The 22,815-nt window shown below is 34.8% G+C and overlaps 1 protein-coding gene across 5 annotated transcripts in view; it reads left to right on the forward strand.

The window, feature by feature from the left end:
- Positions 1 to 22,815, forward strand: part of AKT3 (AKT serine/threonine kinase 3) — a 397,960-nt gene that overhangs the window by 271,762 nt on the left and 103,383 nt on the right. For all 5 annotated transcript variants that reach the window (XM_055084208.1, XM_024133623.3, XM_055084209.1 and 2 more), the window contains one exon: positions 18,244 to 18,366. In XM_055084208.1, coding sequence (XP_054940183.1) covers positions 18,244 to 18,366 — 123 coding nt within the window. The remainder of the gene's footprint in view (positions 1 to 18,243; positions 18,367 to 22,815) is intronic.

Consider the following 22,815-nt stretch of genomic DNA (forward strand, 5'->3'; position numbering starts at 1 on the left):
CCTATTAAATTTATCTGAGAAGGAAATCTATATTCAGTATATGCTTATGGTGACTTATTTTATTAAGGTTTTGCTTTAGGTTCACCATGCCATTATTTTGCTCAGGGATGCTTCCTAGAAATGCAGAAAACTCAATTGCTGTAGAAAAACTACTAAACGTAGAACTTACGTTTTTGAAATAAGATTGAAGTAGAGAGAAGTAAAGTACAGAAATCTGCAGATTCATACAAAAAATCCATACCAACACTTATTGATACACCATGAGTTTCCCAAATGTGGAATGTCTGTGTGGTATCTAGGAAACTTGAGCAGAGAATACTAGCCTGTTGAAAAGTAAGCTCTGGTAAATTGATAGTACTCACCCAAATGGCAGCATCCTCAAATCTCTTTCTATCCAGTGTTTGCCCAGAGATAGGCTTCTTTAGTGGACCCATTGAAGTTAATTATAACTAGCTAAGTTTTCACTCAATTCATATTTATTGTCTGTTGATTTTTAATTAGCAATAGTATTCTTTTAGCCTATGTTCTGGAATGTTTATTTTGAAACATAAGATCAACAGCTGAGACATTTCTTTTCTTATACTTTCTTCACATTTTTGTGACTATCTGGACTTCTTTCAGCCTGATAGACTGCACAAGAGTTTAGCATGCTCATGGCCATGCTTGTTATTATCCCTATATTTGCCAATATTGTTTAAAGCACTACATAATCTTGGTGGAAGTAGATTACGAGAGAAATACTGGTTGTGAAAAATCAACAGTGGCTGCTTATAGGCATATCCGTACAATGGAGTCATATCATAATTTTATTTAATTTATATGAATTCAAAGAAATAGGCTCAGCAAGAGATAACATAGATAGATAGGAAGGAAGGAGGGAAGGAGGGGGAGAGGGAGGGGAGGAAGGAGAGTGGAAGGGAAGGAAAGAAGGAAATGGTGATTCTGCCATTCCGCTTGCTGAGTATATTCAGAGTGACCTCAAGATGAGAGAGAAATTTTCTATTCTTTTATTCCATGTCAGTTTCTACTTGCCATCCTTAGAGTTTCATGGGATATAAATTCTAGTGCTTAAAAATACATAGTTTTTATAAAACGTTGTCATTAAGTGCATTGTAAGTAGTAGTTGTTCATCTAAAAAACTATATTATTTCAATGCTAGAAGAAAAACTGTGCTGAGCTTAACTATATTGAGACAGTATATTGGTCTTCAGTGTAGTACCTTCCTAAGGAATTTCCAAGGATGATTTTGGTTATACCTCATAATCTATGTGTTAACTTTAGAACCCACTCCATTTGCCTATTAAATATTTAATGAGTAACTACTATGAGTCGGACCTCAGAGGATGTAGAAATAAGGAAAATGTGGTACTTTACTTTAGAAGATGAGTATCTAATTGGAGAGACAGACAAGAAAATATACATATGCAGTGTCATTGTTGCTATGAAAACACTGGTTGCTGTGTGATACAGAGAATGCCTATTTGAAGCAATCCAAAAGGAAGAGAGAGGAGGAAGGGGGAGAATGCCAGGGTAGGAAACACTTCTTAAAGTAGTTGCTAAGCTAAGTCTTGAATGTAACTTTAAGTTACATAAATAAGGATGAGAGGGAGAGCATTCCTACACAGAGAAAATAGAATGTTTAGAGTGTGATGGAGCTCATGCAAGCTCTCCCCCATCTCCCCAGGTGTAGCACAGTATGGATGATGCATAGAGTCCTGCAGAGAAAAGCCAGAAGAATCTAACCAGGTAGGTAGGGTCATGTTAGGACAGATCTCTCCCAAGTAGTTTAGATTTTATCCTGAAGGCAGTGAAGCATCATGGAAGGACTTCTGTTTGAAATGTTTTAGAAAGAAGACTTTGGTAGTGGTATGAGGCTTGTATTGGAAAAGACAAAATTGGATACAGGGAAACTACTTAGAAGCTACTGAAGTTGGAAGGTTTTGGTAATCCGATCATAAAAATGATAAGGTTGTTAATTGAGCCAGTATTAGTGAGAAGGAATCAAATTCTGAATGGTGTTTAGGTACTAGAATTTCCAGGATTTAATGACTAAATGGAGAGAAAGGGAAACATCACACAGTTTCCTATTTGCTGCTTGGGGAATTGTGTGGATACTGGGCTGTTTGTAAAATCAGGAAACACAGTAAAAGGAATGAGTTCTGAGTTGATCATCCTGTATGTGAGTTACCTCGTGAGGATCTGAAGGAAGTGGAAGAGTCAGGTCAGAGATACAAGTAGACTTCAGCAGCAATGCTGAAACGAAGGAAGGGAAGAAATGTCCAGTGTGAGAATAGTGTGTAGTTAGAAAAATAAATGTCTAAGAATGGTGCCTGAAGATACCAACATCAGACATGTTGGTGATGAGAGAAGCCTAAGGAGGATCCTGGATAGAAGGAGCCAGACAAGAGAAGCCTTAAAAGTTAAGGAAAGTATATTAAGTGTAAGAGTATAGTAAAGATATACAACTGAAAGATAGCAACTGAATTCATTGGATTTGACATCTACTACTAGTTCCTAAGAAGAGTACCATGGATTCTTCTTTTTTTCTGGCATGATGCAAGGTATGTACCTTGGCTATAGTATAAAATATACAAGGGTTGCTTTGGAGCTCAGTAGAACAAGGTTATGAAAGTTCAGTGCAACCTTTGGTGGATAGCAAATCAGCATCTGGAGATTATAAAAGTACTCTAATAATGTGACCAAATACACTGCTGCTGACATATCCAAGCCACTCTCTTTTGGTAGCTTAAGTATTATCAAATTCATATGAGAAGCAGAAAAATATTGTGGGGAGAAAAAGTAAACTGAAAACTGACTAAGGTGTTTAGTTTGATTTAGAATGGCTCTACTTAGGACTCTTTCCCAAAATCTTACTCATATCCTTATTTCTTTCAGGCCTGTAAACCAAACCTCTATAAATCCCTCTCCAGGCTGAAATCTCCTGGAGGTTAAGAGATTCATTAGTGGGGAAAGGAAAATCATTACAAAGAAATGTTACTCATCTGATAAATTTTTCACATTCTTCTATATTCTTTATGTGGGTACAACTGAACCTAACACTTTCCGTTATTTACTATTCTTGTCCACATTTTAGCTCATTGTACACTCTATAGTAAGCACTTTGATAAAATTCATTTTCTTTTTGCATATGACTTCCAGTTTCATGCCAATCTTGAGATCCTCTCATACTTATTTCAGATTCTCATTATCTGGCTGGCATTTTGTCTTCAATTATCTCATTTTAAATTCACATGAGACAGAAGTGCCGGCAGTCAGCATTCTAGTTCTACTTACTAATTTGTGGAGGTGTGACTTGGGTGATTTTTAAATTAAAAGTATCATTTCATATTCATAGTGATGATTTTTTAAATTTTACTAAATTTGTAGATATATGAATATCTGTTGTCAAGAGTCTGACAAGCTAACTTCTTTACTACTTTAGTTATTAATATATTACATAGGTTTTATCAGAATTCTATTGTTTTCATCCAAAGCTTTTTCAAAAAGTCTCGAGACAAGAAGGATGCATTATAATATTCACATTAGCACATAAAGGCAAAATAAATTTGGGAATGTTTTTAGTATATACTTTTATAATATTTCAAGGCTAGTTTCCCCAAATTCATTTAGCCAATAATCTCTGCATCTAAAGTAATAATCCAAAGACTTGACTAGCCTCAACATCTAAGATGCTTGCTTACTTTTATATCTAGAATATCAGATGAAGTGACTGGAAGTACAGGAGCTGCCCAGGCATTTATCTGTTTTCACAATTTCCATGTGGTTATGGCACAGGATGGCAATTTCAGGGGAGTCAAACTTCTTGCATAAAGGTTGGTTTACCCCAGAGTGAGCATTTCAAGAGAGTGAAAACAGAAGGCACAATATATGTGTAATTTGAGACCCTGAAGAAAAAAAAAAAACAGGAAATGTAACAAAACAATATTTAAATATTAAAAACTCTAATCCCAAAATACAGTATATAGTCATTTGTGTTCTGCATCTTAACATGATACTTTTAATATTCATCAATATTGTTGCATATATCAGTAGCTTATTTCTTTTTATGGCTTTATTATATGGATGTATTACCATGTGTTTATATAATCTCTAGTAGATAGACATTTGGTTTTCTTGCAGTTTGGGGCTATTATGAAAAAATTTCTTGTGAATAATCCAGTACAAATCTTTGTGTGGGTGTATAGTTTCAGTTATCTTGGGTAAATATCTAGGAATACAATTTCTGTGTTATTTGGTATGTTCAACTCATAAGAAACTGCCAAATTGTACCATTTTGCATTTCTAGGATGTTACTTATCATCATCACCACACTTGGCATGGTTCGTCTTTCTTAATTTTACCCCTTCAGTTGATGTGTATCTTATAGTTTTAGCTTGAATTTCCTGAATGATTAATGATATTGAACATGTTTTCCTGTGCTGATTTGCCATGCTGTGTCTTCTTTACTGAAGTATCTGTTAAAATCTTTGGTCCATGCTTTGATTGGGTTGTTTGTCTTCTTAATATTGAGTAATCAGACTTATTTATATATTCTAGATACAAGTAATTTATCATATATGTTTTGCAAATATTTTCTCCCAGTCTCTGTTCTGCCTTTTCATTTTTTAGCAGGGAATTTTTTTCCTGTGTATATTTTTGTTTAAGTCCGTTTTTTAAAAATCATCTTGTTCGTATGTAATTTACATTCAGTAAACTTCACCACTTTTAAGTGTACCATTTAGTGAGTTTTGACAAATGTGTAGTTTACCATCACCACAGTCATGATATAGAACAGTTCTATCACCCAAACAAGTCTCTCACGCCCCTTTACAGTCGATTCCTACCATCACCTCCTGTCGTCGCAACCACTGATGTGCTTTCTTACAAGTGTCTTTTTAAGGACAAAACTTTTAAATTAGATGAAATACAGTTTATAAGTGTTTTTCTTTTGTGGTTTATGCATTTTGGGTTTAATTTAAAACATCTTTTCCTAACCCAAGTTTGTTAAGATTTTCTCCTATGTTTTCTTCTAGAAGTGTTAATAGTTTTTTGGACTTATATTTAGGTCTACAGTCCATTTTAAGTTAATTTTTGTTTATAGTGCTTGAGTCAAGGTTCATTTTTTTTGCAACTGGATATTTAATTTTTCCAGCATATTTGTTGAAAAGACTATTTTTTTTCACATTGAATTACCCTGACACCTTTGTCAAAAATCAGTTGACCATATATATGTGTGGGATGTTTCTGGACTTGACTCTGTGTATTGATCTATATCCATCCATCCTTATACTTATACCCTCACTGTCTTTAATACTTTTGCTTTAGAGTAAGTATTGAAATGAGGCAGTTCAAGTCTTCCAATTTTGCTCTTCTTTTTAAAAAGTGTCTTGGCAACCCTAATATTTTCATGTAAATTATAGAATAAGCTTGTTGATTTCTACATGAAGGTCTACTGGACTTTAATTGATAGTGTAATCTGTTGATCAATTTGGGGAGAATTGGCATGTTAACAATATTGTCTTCTGATCCATGAACATGGTATATTTTTCCAATTATTTAGATCTTCTTTAATTCTTTCAACAATATCATGTAGTTTTTAGTATACAGGTCTTGAACATTTTTAAATTTATCCTAATTTATCGTATTTTTTTATATTATAAATGATTTGTTTAAAGTTTCAAATCTGGGCTTCCCTGGTGGCGCAGTGGTTGCGCGTCCGCCTGCCGATGCAGGGGAGCTGGGTTCGCGCCCCGGTCTGGGAGGATCCCACATGCTGCGGAGCGGCTGGGCCCGTGAGCCATGGCCGCTGGGCCTGCGCGTCCGGAGCCTGTGCTCCGCAACGGGAGAGGCTGCAACAGAGGGAGGCCCGCATACCACAAAAAAAAAATAAATAAATAAAGTTTCAAATCTGAGTTGTTTGCATATAGAAACGCAGTTGATATTTACTTATTAGCCTTGAATCCTGCATCCTTGCTCGGTTTGTTTATTTGTTTGTTTGTTCTTAAGTATGTTGAGATTCTCTTTGTAGATGATCACATCATGTGGGAGCAAAGACATTTTTACTTCCTCTTTTTCAGTCTCAGTGGATTTTCTCTCTTCTTGCCTTATTAAGCTAAGACCTTCAGAACAATGTTAAATAGCAATGTAAGAGCAGACATCCTTGCCTTATACCAGATCTTAGGGCAAAAGCATTTGTACTTTTCACCATTAAGAATGTTGTTAGCTGTAGGTTTTTCATAGATACCCTTTAACAAGTTGAAGAAGTTCCTCTCTGTTCCCATTTTGCTAAGCTTTTTTTTTTATAAATCATGATAGGATGTAAAATTTTATCAAATTATTTTTTTTGTATCTGTTGGGATGATCATATGTTTTTTCTTCTTTATTCTGTTGATATCTTGAATTTCACTGTTTGGTTTTTTTTAATGTTAGACCAACATTGCATTTCTTAGATAAATCCCACTTAGTTATGATGTATTATCCTTTTGGTATGTTGTTGAACCCAGTTTGCTAAAATTTTGTTAAGAATTTTAAATCTGTTCACTAGGAATATCATTCTGTAGGGTCCCTTCTCTTCCCTACCCCGAGCAATGTCTCTGGGTTTGGATTCAGGGTAATGCTAACCTCTTAAAATGAGTCAGGCAGCATTGCTTCTTCCATTTTCTGGTAGAATTCACCAGTGAAATTTTGAGACCAAGAGTTTTCTTTGTAGGAAGGCGTTTAAAAATGAAGTGAAATTTTTAAAATATATTTATGGAGGCATGCATTTTATCTATTTCTTCTTGAGTGAGCTTTGGTTGTGTGTTTCCAGGAATTTATTTCATCTAATTTTTAAAATTTATTTGCCTAATATTGTTGAATTCCTGTCTAGTTCTAGACACTGAGAAGGCAAGGTTCCTTCTCTCATGCAGTTCATATTATGCAATTATAAAGGAGATTTATGAATGAAATTTCTTCTTGAGTAATTTATACATTTATTGTCTCAACTTAATAGAAACTGTACTTAGAATAATAAATAGATATTCTCTAGAGACTAGAGACCTAAGTTTGAATCTCAGCTCTACCGCTTAAGAGCTATGTGATGCTAGGCAAGCTTCATAACATGCCTAAATCTTAGTTTTCTCATCTGTATGATAGAGATAATCATTGTACCTATTTTATAATGTTGTTTTGAGGATTAAATAATATCATGCATGTAACTTACTTCGTATAGTGCCAAACAAGTAGCAGTACTCAAAAATAGTGCCTATTGTGATAGTAATAATAACTTATATTTATTATATTTAATCATCTATAATATGGAGATAACATTTTATAGCTTTTGTGATTGTTGTTAGAACGTAATGTCTTAATGCTCAAAAATTGTAGTGTTTATTATTTTTATTGTGTTGTATTGGATATATTTCATACATAGCCCAAATATTTCACATTATATCCTAATAGATTTAAATATTTTAAAATAATTACCTTGAGAATTTTTACTCTTTTAAAAGTATATTTTATTCTCCAAATGAAAAATCTATTAATATTTAATGTGGTAGAACTGAGCAATCTTTTTTATCTTGTTAGTAGTGTCGTAATAAAATACTTTAAATTATTTTAATTATGGAAATAAAATTTAAAAAATTTTAAAGGAACTATTTTTGTACTTACCATATTATAAAGTATTTTATCTTTTTTTTTTTTTTTTTCGGTATGCGGGCCTCTCACTGTTGTGGCCTCTCCAATTGCGGAGCGCAGGCTCCGGACACGCAGGCTCAGCGGCCATGGCTCACGGGCCCAGCCGCTCCGCGGCATGTGGGATGTTCCCAGACCGGGGCACGAACCCGTGTCCCCTGCATCGGCAGGCGGATTCTCAACCACTGCGCCACCAGGGAAGCCCTATAAAGTATTTTAATTAGGTGACTTTTGATCCCAGAAAATTTCCTTAACTTTTCATGCCTTGCATTAATTATTTAAAAATTAGATAGCTAGTGGGAAGCAGCTACATAGCACAGGGAGATCAGCTCGGTGCTTTGTGACCACCTAGAGGGGTAGGAGGGAGATGCAAGAGGGAGGAGATATGGGGATATATGTATATGTATAGCTGATTCACTCTGTTATAAAGCAGAAACTAACACACCAATGTAAAACAATTATACTCCAATAAAGATGTTAAAAAAAAAATTGCCAGCTTACAGGCTACTTTTTCCGGTATCAGGGACATAGTTAGATGGAGAATTCTTTTTACATTTTCAGACTTGTAAGAAGAGGGCAAGAAATAGAGAAATAGGGGCTTCCCTGGTGGCGCAGTGGTTGAGAGTCCGCCTGCCAATGCAGGGGACACGGGTTCATGCCCCGGTCCGGGAAGATCCCACATGCCACGGAACGGCTGGGCCCGTGAGCCATGGCTGCTGAGCCTGCGCGTCCGGAGCCTGTGCTCCTTAGCGGGAGAGGCCACAATGGTGAGAGGCCCGCATACCGCAAAAAAAAATAAAAATAAAAATAAAAAAGAAATAGAGAAATAGGGCTTGAGGTATTTAGCTGGAAATTTATAACCAAACAACTGTTTCAGAGTCCAGCCATCTGACCTTAGATCCCTTTCAATTCTCCTGAAGCATACTAAGGGTTTAATTTGTATTCTAAGAAATGTAATTTTGAACTATTTATTAAAATATGGCATTTTATCACTATCCTTTCTGGAAGAAACTTTCTTCAAAAACTAAATGTAGGGCTTCCCTGGTGGCACAGTGGTTGAGAGTCCGCCTGCCGATGCAGGGGACACGGGTTCGTGTCCCGGTCCGGGAGGATCCCACGTGCCGCAGAGCGGCTAGGCCCGTGGGCCATGGCCGCTGAGCCTGCGCGTCCGGAGCCTGTGCCCCGCAACGGGAGAGGCCACAGCAGTGGGAGGCCCCTGCGTACCGCAAAAAAAAAAAAAAAAAAAAAAAAAGTAAATTGACATTACTTTACATTAATTTTTCTGTGTGAAATGCATAGAAACTGAGTTCAGCTTGAGAAGAGGATAGACATGATCTAGAAAACAATTAATGTGAATTACCTATTAAATGTAAGTGTACTTTTATTTGATCCTATAAAAGTTCATGTTTAAATGTTTGTTTTATTGTATAACTGATACCATTCCAATTGTGTAGTATAGTATTTGCTACAGACTGAATCTTTATGTCCACCCTAAACTCATATGTGGAAACCTAATCCCTAGTGTGATGGCATTTGGAGGGTGGGGACTTTCTAGTGATTAGGTCATGAAGGTGGAGCCCTCCTGAATGGGATTAGTGCCCTTATAAGGGACACCTCAGAGAGTTCAGTTGCTTCTTCCCCATTGTGAGGACACTGTGAAAAGACAGCTGTCCGTGAACCAGGAAGCAGGTACCCGATCTGCAAGTGCATTGATCTTGGACTTCCCAGCCTCCAGAATTGTGGGAAATAAATTTCTGTGGTTTATAATCCACCCAGTCCGTGGTAATCTGTTATAACATCCCAAATGGACTAAGGCAGTATTGTTGACTGGTTTTCTTGTATGTGAGCTAGAGATATTCTTTTCATCTTAGGTCTTTTTGTAAACCTAAGGGATGTGTTAATCAGCATTATTGCACAGACTACCATGTCTCATGGTAGCTTAATTAATTAGTTGTCTTTAGGGTACTTAGGTTCCAAGCTCAATCAATATTATGATAATGAATGTATGTAATCATTGTAATTATTGACCCATATGAGCATATTTTGTTATTGTCTGTTAACTGACATTTTGCTATTACAAAGGAGTGACTAAAATTTGTATAGACAGTATTTGCAAGAAAAAAATGTAACTGAATTTAAAGTCTTAGATTGCAGTGATAGTTCTCAGGATGTTGTTTAAGTCTAGATCTTTATTTTTTTAAAAGTTTGTTGCATATTTTTCAAAATATAACAATTTATTTTAAAGATAAACATTCCGGGTTTGTAATGAAATATAAACTTGTATATTTAGATCATTAAGGCAATCTATTAATATTTACATTACTATATTCCCACAGCATTGCTAAGCACAACACACACACACACAAACATGTAGTTATTGCTAAAGGAACTTAAATTTCTAAAGGTATGTTCCTTGCTTGAGGAGCAAAAAAATTCATTTTTTTAACAAAAACAAGATTAGTTATTGTATGTGATTTTTTAATGTTTTTAGTAAAAATACTTTACCTTCAAAACTTTAAGCCTTATTTTCCTTATAAATAATTCTTTGGAATATATTTTTTAATTTAACTTTATTCTTTGCAGTACATATTTATTAAGTACCTAATATGTGCTACATGCTAGGCTTGGTGCTGAGGATGCAAAGCTATAGAGCACTTGTGCAGTCTTCCTCTTTATCCTGTGCCTCTGCCAAGAAAAAATAAAATTGTCAGAAGCCTGAATCAGTGAAAGCAACAACAGTATGTTTACTTAAAACCTTTATAAAATTTCTCCCATTATGAAAGTAACAACAGTACATGTACATTGCAGAAAATATCAAAAAGTTATTTCAGTTCAATTGATAAAATACTTATTTATTGACTGCGTGCTACAAGCTAGTCACTGTGCTATGTACTTAGTATGTGGCATGAGGAAGACAGATGGTCTCACATTTAAGGAAAGTATAGTGCTCTGGGAAATGGATATTAAACAAATTATTACAGGTAATTTTCAAGGTATAAAACAGAAAAAAAAATACTCTAAATCTTACCATCAAGCAATGATCACTATTACCATATTAATGTATTTTCCTGTTTTTATACTGTACCCATAATTTCCATTTTATTTAATATTGTAAAATACATATTAGTTGCCTAGTAATTAATTATGCAGATGTAATTTGTTAAATCCTTACTATATTTTTGAATGTTTAGATTGTTTCCATTACTTAACAAACTTTACTTAAGTATAAGCTACATATAATAAAATGTACTCACTTTAAGTATACATAACTTATATGACTTTTGACAAACATCTATGCATGTAGTCCCCATTACAAAAAGATGCAGAACATTTCCACTGCCACAAAAAGTTCTGCTATGCCTCTTTGTAGTCAGTCTTCCCTGTCTCATTCTGTCATCTCCTGCTCCTATACCTGGCCCTAGGCAACTACTGATCTGCTTTCTGACACTAAAAATTTGATTTACCTTTTCTAAAATTTCACAGAAATGGAATCATACAATATGTATTCTTTTATGTCTGTTTCTATTTCTTTTGCTCAGCCTAATTTTTGAGATTATCCGTGTCTCAGTAGTTTGTTCCTTCATTGCTGAGTCATGAGCATGCTATATCAATGTTTTTTAATCTGTCCTGCTTTTGGTGTACATTTGGATTGTTTCCAGTCATCGCCTACTATGAATAAAGTTGATATGCACATACATGTACAAGTTTTTTTTTTTCTTGGCTAAATACTGGGGAGTATAATTGTTGAGTTTGTAATAAGCATGTTTACATTTTGAAAAATTCCAAAATTGTTTTCCAAAGTAGTTGTGTCATTTTGCATTCCCAGTATCAATGCCACAAGAATTCCAGTTGTTCCATATCCACACCAACTCTTGGTGTGGTCAGTCTTTTTAATTTTAGTCATTGTAATATGTATATAGAAGTATATTATTGCGGTTGGTTTTGAGTTGCATTTTTCTGATGACTCATGATATTAAATATATTTTCACATATTGGCCATTTGTATACATTTTTTTTACCTGTATGTTAAAATATTTTGTCTATTTATTAATTGGGTTACCTTATTATTGAATTATAAGAGTCCTTATATATTCTGGTTACAAGTAGTTTGCCAAATGTATGTATTATAAATAGTTCCTCTCAGACTGTACCTTGCCTTTTCATTGTCTCAGTGATATTTTCTGAGCAACAGAAGTTTTAAATTTTGAAATCCAATTTATCAGTTTGTCTTCTTTGTTTTTTTAAAAATACTATCTAAGAAATCTTTGTCTATCATGGATGACAAATATTTTCTCCTATATTTCCTTTTATAACTTTTACAATTGTGCTATTACATTTAGGTTTATGATATTTTTTATTTTTATGTATGCTGTAAGCTAAGGATTGAAGTTCATTTTTTATCCCATGTGGATATTTGGTTATTCCAGAATCTATTGTTGAAAAGTCTATCCTTTGCCCCATTGAATGACCTTGACACCTTTGGCAAAAATCAGTTTGACATGTGTGTGTCCTTTGCTCTAACATTAATACTGCTGCACTATAGAGGCAGTATCCTCAAGGACTCTAGTGGGTGCCACATTTCTTAAGAAGTTTTTCCATTTTGCCTGGTGAGAACAAAAAGTGTTTTTAGCTCTATGAGCCTGTGATGTTTTTCACCTGATTCTTTCCAATGGCTCTTTTCCCTGGCCTCAGAATTTTCCTCATATACATGTGCTGATTAGTAAGACTCGGAGGCAGTTCATTGCAGGTCCCTGGAGCTCTCCTCTTTGTGGTTCTCTGCCTCATGAATTGTAGCTACTTTGGTCTCCCCAGTCTCTGAACTCTCTATCCTTACTTCAAGGATTCCACAGGTTCTGTCGCAGTTTTCTTTCCCCGTGTCACATTCTGGATGGTCTCTCCAGGCAGCAAGCTGGAACAACCACAATTACCACCTTGTTTCCCTTTTCTTTGGAGTCACTGTACCTTGAAGCCTAATGCTTAATGTATGAAAATCCTTGTTTTATTTATTTTATATCATGGTCAAAACAGAAGTCTCTAACCTTTATACTTTATGGATATTTCCACTGGATGCAAAATTTTAAGATGTATTTTTTTTCTTTCAGCAATTTGGACATATTGTTCCGTTGTCCTTTCACTTATATAGTTTCTGAGGAGAAGTCTGGGGAAATTCTCTTATTTGTTCTTCTGTATGTATTGTTTTTTTTTTTTCCCTTCAGAATTTTTTAAAGATTTTCTGTCACCAGTTTTTCATCAATGTTAGTGTGATCTGACTGGTTATGTTCTGAGTATTCATGCATGTTTGTGAGTTTTCCTCTCACTGAGTTTCGTTGAAATACCTAGTCTGTGCATTTATCTTTTTTATCCTAGTTTGGAAAACTTCAGGCATTATTTTGCAGATGTCTCCCTCTCCCTTTCAGGATCTGCTGCTATCCATATGTTAGACTCCTTGACACTGTCCAAGAGGTTGCTGAGATTTTTTTTTTTTTCAGGTGCAATTTATATAGTTTTCTTCTGCTATGATTTCTTGTTCATTTGTCTTTTCTCTTGCAGTGTCTAATCTGTTGTTAATCCCATCTAGTGAAATTTTTTTTCAGATATTATATGTTTCATTTTTAAAGGTCCTATTTATTTCTATTTCCCATTATCTCTTCTTTATGTTCCTATACTGCTTTAAAGTCACTGTCTATTAATTCCATCATCTCTGTTATTTTTGAGGTCTGTGTCTAATGACTGACTTTTTTGTTGGGGATGGGTCATATTTTCCTGCATCTTGTCATGTCTAGTAATTGTTGATTGTATACTAGATACTTTGGTTTTACTTGAGTGTTTAGATTTTGTTGTCTTCCTTCAAAGAGTGTTACATCTTGTTCTGTAGAGCAGTTATTTGCAAATATGATATTTTATACTCTTGTTTGTTAGCTTTGTTAATGTATGGTTTAGCTTTTACTCTGACTTCTTTGAAATATCTACTGAATGCCCGTGTGTTCAATAATGACACTCTTCTGACTTTTCTCCAAAGTTAAGCAAATATTGTGGCACCATTTATTAAATGGTCATTTTTTTCCCATATACTTCATATCCTTATGTGTAATCATCAACTTTACCATATTCTAAATTTTTATAAAGTAACCTGTTTCTGGCTGCCTGATTTCATTGATATTTCTTTTAATTTGTATGCCTATTCCATATGAATTGTGGCTTTGTAGTATCTCTCAATTTCTTCAGACAGAAGTTTTCTTGAGAGCATTAATATGTTGAGCAAAAGTCTTCTGTTTCAATAATATCTTGGCTCATCTCATTCATTTTTTCTAAAAGAGTCACATACCATTTCTACCTTTATATTCTCTTCTTAGCCCACTAAGTATGACATCTCTTCCCCGAAAGGTAACATATGACCTAATTTCTATGCCTGGTAAATGTTAATTTCCTTCCTGAAACTTTCTTTTCCTTTATTCTTCAGGTATTCTTTCTGTTTGTATTTCTTTTAGGACTCTATCTTAATATCCTGTTCTGCTTCTTTTTCCTGTCCTTATGTGGAGTCATACCCTAAAATTCTGACCTTAACTCTGCTTTCAGTTTCTACTAAATTTCTGGGCTATACCTTGCTTCCTTGGTGTCAACAATATCCTTTATATAAATGACTCACACATTTACCTTTATACCCTTTGGTCCCATAGTTCTGAAGCTGTGCTATCAAGTTCTTATTTAAATGTCAACAGGTCAAAATAAAATCCATTGCTCCTCTGTCCCCATCCCCATTCATTTCCTTTACACTGCTGGCAGCAACACCTACTCAGCCATCCTTAGGGAAACTTCAACACCGTTGCTCTCTGCCTTTGCCCAAATGGTGCAAGCTAGTTCCCTCTGAAATATTGACTCTCTTGAAAGGTGTGTTACTAGCACTAATGTTCCTCAGAAGCTCTTATCCAGCTCAAAGGTTACTTATATTACCAAACATACTTATTCACTTCTTTAAGTGTGCTTTCTATTTTATAACTACATATTTTAGTGGAATTATTTATATATCTGGTTGTTCTAACCAAATAGTGATATTCTTTCAGATTGGTACCATTTCCTCTCATTGTGTCTGCAGCTTTTTCACAATGGTTGTACTGAATTGGTGTTCAGTAAGTTTTGTTGCACTTTATGAATTGTTTACCTGACTACTGTAGTCTTAGATTTTTTAAATTGATTCTCTAGTTGCTGCCAGAGTTGTCTACTTAAAATTATGCCAATTTTTTCGGACTTCCCTGGTGGCACAGTGGTTAAGAATCCTCCTGCTAATGCAGGGGACATGTGTTCAAGCCCTGGCCTGGGAAGATCCCACATGCCACGGAGCAGCTAAGCCTGTGTGCCACAACTACTAAGCCTGCACTCTAGAGCCTGCGAGCCACAACTACTGAGCCCACGTGCCACAACTACTGAAGCCTGTGCGCCTAGAGCCCATGCTCCAACAAGAGAAGCCGGCACACCGCAACAAAGAGTATCCCCCACTCACCGCAACTAGAGAAAGCCAATGCACAGCAACAAAGACCCAACACAGCCAAAAACAAATAAATAATAAAGTTATGCTAAATTTTTTAACCCAAATGTCTTTGACACTCCATATCTACAAAATTAATCTCTAAACCATATCATGGCAGTCAAGGTCCTAAACAATCTGGCCTTAGCTTTGTGGGTTTTTTTTTTTGTTTTTTTCTCTTTTTTTGCTTAAGTTCTGTCATTATCATGAATGTGTATTATTGTTCTTCTGATACATGCCCTCCCTATGTGTTGTTTCCTTGCCATTACTATTTTTTTCTTTAGAATTAATTTCTTCTACATACATCTATTAATTACCTACTGTGTTGATAGACTGTACTAGGCTGTGGTCAAAATATTAAGATGGATAGAACTTGTGGTCAAAATATTAAGGTGGATATTAAGAGGGATTAATTCGTTCCCCATACATTTATTAATTACCTACTATGTTGATGTACTATACTAGGCTGTGGTCAAAATATTAAGATGGATAAAACTTGCACTGTTTTGTATGCTTCCCTTATATTCTCCATTTGTGAAAAATCCATCCTTCAAAACGTGAGATACTACCTTATCTGTGAAGTCTCCTCAGATCATTCCAATAAAGATTAATCATCCTTTGCCTCCAAAGCATTTTTAATATTAGAATTACAGACTTTCTCATAGCTGTCTTGTTTTTTATCTGTGCATATATCTCCATCGGGTTGAATTTCTTAAGGTCAGGGATTATGTCTTAATCACCATTGTATGCCCTCTTTTTCTCTTCCCAGTGTCCAATAACAGTGACTTTAAAATAATTGATGCTCACTAAATGGAAAGTTGGTTCAAAGCCAAGGGAGAAACTTAGAAGGAATATTCAGAGAAAATCAGGAGAGTTGTAGTACCAAAGCCAAGGAATGTTTATAAGAAGGAGAGGGTAATAAGTGATGTTCTAAGCTCCAGAATGAGAGGTTCTTGGTTATGTTAACAGGAATAAGTTCCATAAAGTAGCAAGGGTAGACATCAGAGGAGAGCAGATTGAGAAATAAATAGAGTTCTTCTCCTTAAGTAGCTTTTTTTTAGCTGATATTTTTATAGAAATTGGCTGGAAGACAGATTGAAGATTTATGGTCTAAATAAAGATCTAGAAGCCTGCATGTATTATGTTGATTTAGGGAAGATCTATATCTTTTGTATTGTAGACAAGTGGGTACCAGGCTTGACATTTGAAGAAAATTTAGAAATCTAACCACTATTTTCATTTCATTAGAAGACTACCATAAATCTGGGTCACAGGGGTTCCTTCGTCAAAATTAGTGATATTTTGTATTAAAGGGTGACAGAAATTACTTTGACCTAGAAATATTTCAGAATGGTTTTACTGATGATCCATGCTTCTTTCTACTTCCTGTCTTTGTTTGAATGGCAGAGCATTAATAACATGTATGTACCTGTATAAAATGAATGAATTTTGAAGCATATCCCTGAGTAATTTTGTACATTGGTTTGATTTTTGGCATAGTCTATTTGGTCATTTATAAGACACATTGAACATTTCTTCAATCAGAATGCCTTTTATATTTGATGGTGTGTCATAGTTTTAATTGACCTCATTTTTTTTCTTGGTATTAACATAAAAAGTCGGTGGAGTTGCAATCAACAGCATCTTAGATTTGATAAAATATGACAATATAGTAGAGAGCATTAAAGTTTAGAGACTATCTGCCAGACATTTTAGTTTTACTATAAGTAATGTTGAACCAGTCTTTTTTGGCAATAGTTACATGATATTACCTCCCTCTCTTTACTATGACAATGGGTTATGCATAAATTTTATCTTAAAATAATGATAAACTCTTAAGTGGAGTTGGAGGTGGGAAAAGGGAAGATGGAATCTATAGAGAACCTCTTTTATGTTACCTAAATTGTTATTTGGTGTGTGAGAAACAAATCTCAGTTAACCATAATTCTTATAAATTTTTAGGAGCAGTTTGTAGAAGTAATCCATGTGAAAATATAGTTAATTTCTGATCTTGCAGTCAAGGATACATTGACTGATTGGTTCATTTATTTAATCAAAGACATGTATTGAGTACCTACTGTGATACTTGGCAGTGTACTCAGCACTGGGAGCCATCTTTTGTTGTTCTTGGTGGATTTCTTAATACAGTGAAACAGTACACAAAAAGGTCAGTAGTTAATTCATAGTGCCTGAAACTGGCTCCTTCCTCATACACATTATTGAACTGAGAGCAGAGACAGGCAGTTTCTTAAATAAAGAGGCTGTCTAAATGGAGAGCTGGATGCTTGACCACAGTGAGAACCCAATAAATATTTGTTGACTGTTGTTAACAGGAAATGGATGGGCTTATAGTTTTAAGTGATTACATGAGAAAATATTGGTGTCATAGTTAATTATTATTGAAATAGGAAGAGTATACATTGAGAACTATTAGGGGAATAATGCGAGCTTCTCAGTCCATTTGGGCATTACTAAAATAAATTGAAAACGTAAAGCCTCACAGTTTCTCATTGCAGAAAACATGGATTTAAACATTGAAAACATTTCTAGAGGTATCGTGATGAATCAAGAGTTGTAGAATTTAACAAGTTCACATAAATAAGGTTCCACAAATCAGCAGTCCTTTCTTTGAAATCAAGTGTAAATCAGATAATTAAGTAGAAATATTACATCTATGCTTATGTGCATTTATTTTAGTAAAGTCTCAATACCTAATCCTTGAAAGTGTGAAGCAACAGTATACTGAGGGGGAGATGTAATCTGGTGATGCATACTTTTTCCTCTGGTAACTGAAGGTTAAATGGGTAGCAAGCAGAATGCCTTAAACAAGATTGGTATATTGATTAAAGCGCTGATTTAACAGCTCGCAGTCTCCCCTTGGAAACCTGGAAAAGATAAGCCAGCTGCTGTCTAAGAGTGCTCAGTGTCCACTGAGAGTACACTATCTATCATCACAATATGGTGATGAGAGGTGTTTTATGTTTGTGTTAATTTCCCCCACTAAATCAGTAATTATTACAATCCTGTCCCTGCTGTTTACCCTGCAGCTGTTTTTCCATTTGTCGAGAGAGCGGGTGTTCTCTGAGGACCGCACACGTTTCTATGGTGCAGAAATTGTCTCTGCCTTGGACTATCTACATTCCGGAAAGATTGTGTACCGTGATCTCAAGGTAAAAGAGAAAAGTAATCAGAATTTGTTTTTGCACAGGCTGTAGGGACAAACACAAAGTAATTACAAAGTTACACAGTTTGGAGAAAAGCAGATTTAGTTAGGAAATAAAACCACTCTGTTTAAGAATTTGGTTCACTGTATTTGACAGGAAATTTCATTCACTGATAAATGTGTAGTTCTTTTATGTCCGAGTTTTTGACATGCAAAATAAGTTCTTCTTGACTGCTCTGATCAAATATCATCTACCAATAATAGTTTCATTTTTCTGACAGTGTAATGAGTAATGTTCAACATCTGATTATAAGTCAAGTAACTTTGCAAGTGACATTTTAAAATAAATTTCATTATTCTAACATCCTGTGATGTATTATGAAGAAATTTTTATAATAAATAAGATTATTTGGGGGAAGGAAAATATTTGATTTGGTATTAAATTTTTAGTGGGTTTAAATACCTGAAGCATTTTAATATAGCCTTTTATCAATTTGTTTAGTTTCCATTTTAAAAAGCACTGTATTTGTTTTATCAGTAATAGTGACTTTATTTCTCTAAGTTTCTTTCTGTTAAGACCCTCAGAATAGCTCAGGGATTAGCAAACTTTCTGTGAAGGCCAGATAGTAAATATTTTAGGCTTTGCTGCTCTTACAGTGTCTTTTTCAACTCCTCAGTGCTGCTGTTGTAGGGTGAAAGCAGCCACAGACAATATGTAAATGAGCGTGTCTGGCTGTGTTCCAGTAAAACTTTAATTACAAAAACAGGCAGTAGGCAAGATTTCACCCACAGGCCATATTTTGCTGACCCCCGGAGTAACTCATAAAAGGTAGCAGTAATTCTCTTGACACTGTTTTGAATTAGTTTGGTCATATTAAGGAAATTTGTACCATGACACACTCTGAACAAGTTCTAAATGTGACAATCTTACTTTCTTAAAAGGTAAATCATATGATAATCTTGACCTATTAAAATCTGACACAGAATTGCTTTATTTATCAAGTACTAGTTCATTTAAAATATGATTTGTAGAAATAGAAGTTATACTAGTCTTTTATGAAATTCTGTTTCTATGAAATAAGGTATATATTTACATATTATAGCACATAAGAGAAATCACAATTATCCCCTCACTCCCATTGACTCCTTTATAAACACCTGTGATTCTTAAGTTATCTAATTATTTAAGCAGTTGTCTAAGTTATTTTAGGATGTTGCTATCATATACATTTGTATTATGAATGATCCCTAAGAAGTAACTATCTCAAAAAATATTTTACATGATGACAATGAAATATAGTATGTATTTTTTTAACATCTTTATTGGAGTATAATTGCTCTACAATGGTGTGTTAGTTTCTGCTTTATAACAAAGTGAATCAGCCATACATATACATATATCCCCATATCTCCTCCCTCTTGTGTCTCCCTCCCACCCTCCCTATCCTATCCCTCTAGGTGGTCACAAAGCACCGTGATCTCCCTGTGCTATGTGGCTGCTTCCCACTAGCTATCGTTTTTACATTTGGTAGTGTATATATGTCCATGCCACTCTCTCACTTCGTCCCAGCTTACCCTTCCCCTTCCCTATGTCCTCAAGTCCAAGTCCATTCTCTATGTCTGCATCTTTATTCCTGTCCTGCCCCTAGGTTCCTCAGAACTTTTTTTTTGTTTGTTTTTTAGATTCCATATATTTTTATTTCTTAACATATTATTGATTAAAGAAGCTATAAAATTCTGTTTTTAGGAAAAATGAACTATGCAACTCTGTCTATATCAGGATGATCAACTAAGTGCCCAAATAGACCAGAGATGGATATAAATCAACAATATGATTGTATTTAGCCTGCAGTTTTTTATAGCCAGGAGTGGCAGAATTCAGCATCCCTATATCTGATGTCTGAATGGCCAAATAATCCTATGACATTTAAATGTCTTGAATCCAGAGTTTTAAAAAAGAATTTAGTTATATGGTATGACAAAACATAAGTTATATAGCATTTCCAAATTTACTTAGAAGTAGTTAGCTCTTCTCTGCCTGATCTACTCCCCCCCACCATTCCCACTTTATATTTTATGAATTCTGTTTGTAGGGAGAAGGGGGAGGATTTCCTGGATTTAAGAAAATGAGAATAATTTTGAAGTACTTAGTAATATATCCAAAATGCTTAAAGCTGGAAGATGGAATTATTAATCTAAAGAAACAAAAGAATACTCACTTGATTGCTAGCATTGATTAAGGAATGATATAATTGGGATGGTTTTGGTCAGTATCTCCATTGATCATTTCTCATTAATGAATCAACATATTGGTACTTTGAAGTTCATTTAATGAGTTTTGTTGCTCCATCCTTTCTGATGATGAAATTAGACTAAATTTATTAAGCCGCAGTGCTAATACTTTGTATATGAATATCAGTCATGTAGTTACCATATAAACAGACCACTAACTTTATTAGACAATTAAGTGGCCTCTGCTCTCTAAATTTATTTACTTTTTAATATAACCTTAAGTTAAAGGTCTAAGTAAATGTATAGCATTGGACAGAATCCATGGAACATACACCGAGAAGAATGGATATGTAAAAAGTCAGACATTCAAAATTTATACATGTTATTTGTATCCATATTGCACATGATAGAATGAGATATTTTGGTAGAATCAGAAATTTAGAGCTGACCCATAGTTTACAGCTGAACTCATTGAAGACTAGAAGCCTAGTAAGGGATTTACTCAAAGTAATGGACTAAGTTGGTGACATAGTCAAGATTATTGGATTCCATGAATCCTAGCTCCAGGTATAATGTTCTTTTTATTACGCCATTCTGCCTTTCTAGAGATGAAATGAACTTTAGGTGGGGGAATTCATTGGATTAATTCTAGGAGATCTTTGTAAATCTAAAATTTGAATAAAGCTGCCAAAGAGAAGGAATGTTTTAAATATATTTATACAAAATATATTCAAAATAGCATTATCAAAAACTGATTTAGGTACCCACTTTGATTTGTCTCAGATTTGTCTCTGTCTTCTCCTTACTAATGACCTTGTGTTTATTCAAATACAAATCCATTTGAGATACTTATGGTAGCTGCACCTCTAAAGTAAATCAGTACCTGTTTGCCACTGCCCCATTCATCACTAGAGGCAAAGCCTTATTTCATGTGCAAGTTAATTTAAGACATTTTATCAGTTCATAGTTCCTAATGACTTGGTGTTCACAGCAACAGATAAATTATTGCAACTTTTGTTGTACTTTAAAAAGTAAGTTTGCATAATTTATCAATACCTGTCATGATATTAAATTTTGCTTCAGTAAAGACCCAAATTCTTTGTGATTACTTAGGAAAAATTGATGTTGCTTTATGATAGCATAAAAATTTGAAGAAATCTCTCCTAAGACTGTGTCAGTAGTACAAATTTTTTTGAAAACTTCTTTTCTGCTTAGCTCTTGTTTTTGTAAGTATTCAATATAACCTTTCTTTTCAACGACCATGGCCATCCAAGGATAGAATAGGCTGAATTAGGGACATTTGCAAAGGTACTGATACTGGAATTTCATTAAGAATTAATTTCTGGGACTTCCCTGGTGACGTAGTGGTTAAGAATCCGCCTGCCAATGTAGGGCACACGGGTTCCATCCCAGGTCTGGGAGGATCCCGCATGCTGCGGAGCAACTAAGCGCATGTGCCACAACTACTGAGCCCACGTGCCACAACTACTGAAGCCCACGCACCTAGAGCCTGTGCTCCAGAACAAGAGAAGCCACCGCAATGAGAAGCCTGTGCACTGCGACGAAGAGTAGCCCCCGCTCGCCGCAACTAGAGAAAGTCCATGCGCAGCAACGAAGACCCAACACAGCCAAAAATAAATAAAAAAATAATAAATAAATAAATAAATAAATAAATAAATAAATAAATAAATAAATAAATAAATAAATAAATAAATAAATAAATAAATAAATAAATAAATATTTTTTAAAAAGAATTAATTTCTCCCAAGAGTTTATGACAGGGGGAGGGGCAAAAAATGCGTAAATTGCTACTGTATTCTACTTGTGGAAAATCTAATCTTGTTTTCTACTTAACCAGAGAATTTAATGGTTAATTTAACCACTTACATTGTTAATGTGAGAAACTGCCAGATAGATTTAGATAATTTCTAAGACTCAGTGATGACACAAAGTGATGGTTTCAGAGAGCCTTATATCACAGCCCTCCCAATCTTCCTCAGCTCCTAAATAAACCAGCGGTCTGAATGAAACAGTGTGCTTACTTTACATACAGAGTCTCAAGACACATCCTCTAACTCCCACTTCTAACCAGTCACACTGGATTCCCTCTTTTATAAAAATTTTAAGCCACTGCTACTAAGAACCCCTTCCACCTCTAACATTAACTTATACTATTGGGCTCTGTTACTCAAGTGTAGTAAATTCTTAAATGTAGTATTTCTTA

Source organism: Physeter macrocephalus, chromosome 4 (genome assembly GCF_002837175.3).
Source record: "Physeter macrocephalus isolate SW-GA chromosome 4, ASM283717v5, whole genome shotgun sequence".
In the NCBI taxonomy this organism is placed as follows: Eukaryota; Metazoa; Chordata; class Mammalia; order Artiodactyla; family Physeteridae; genus Physeter; species Physeter macrocephalus.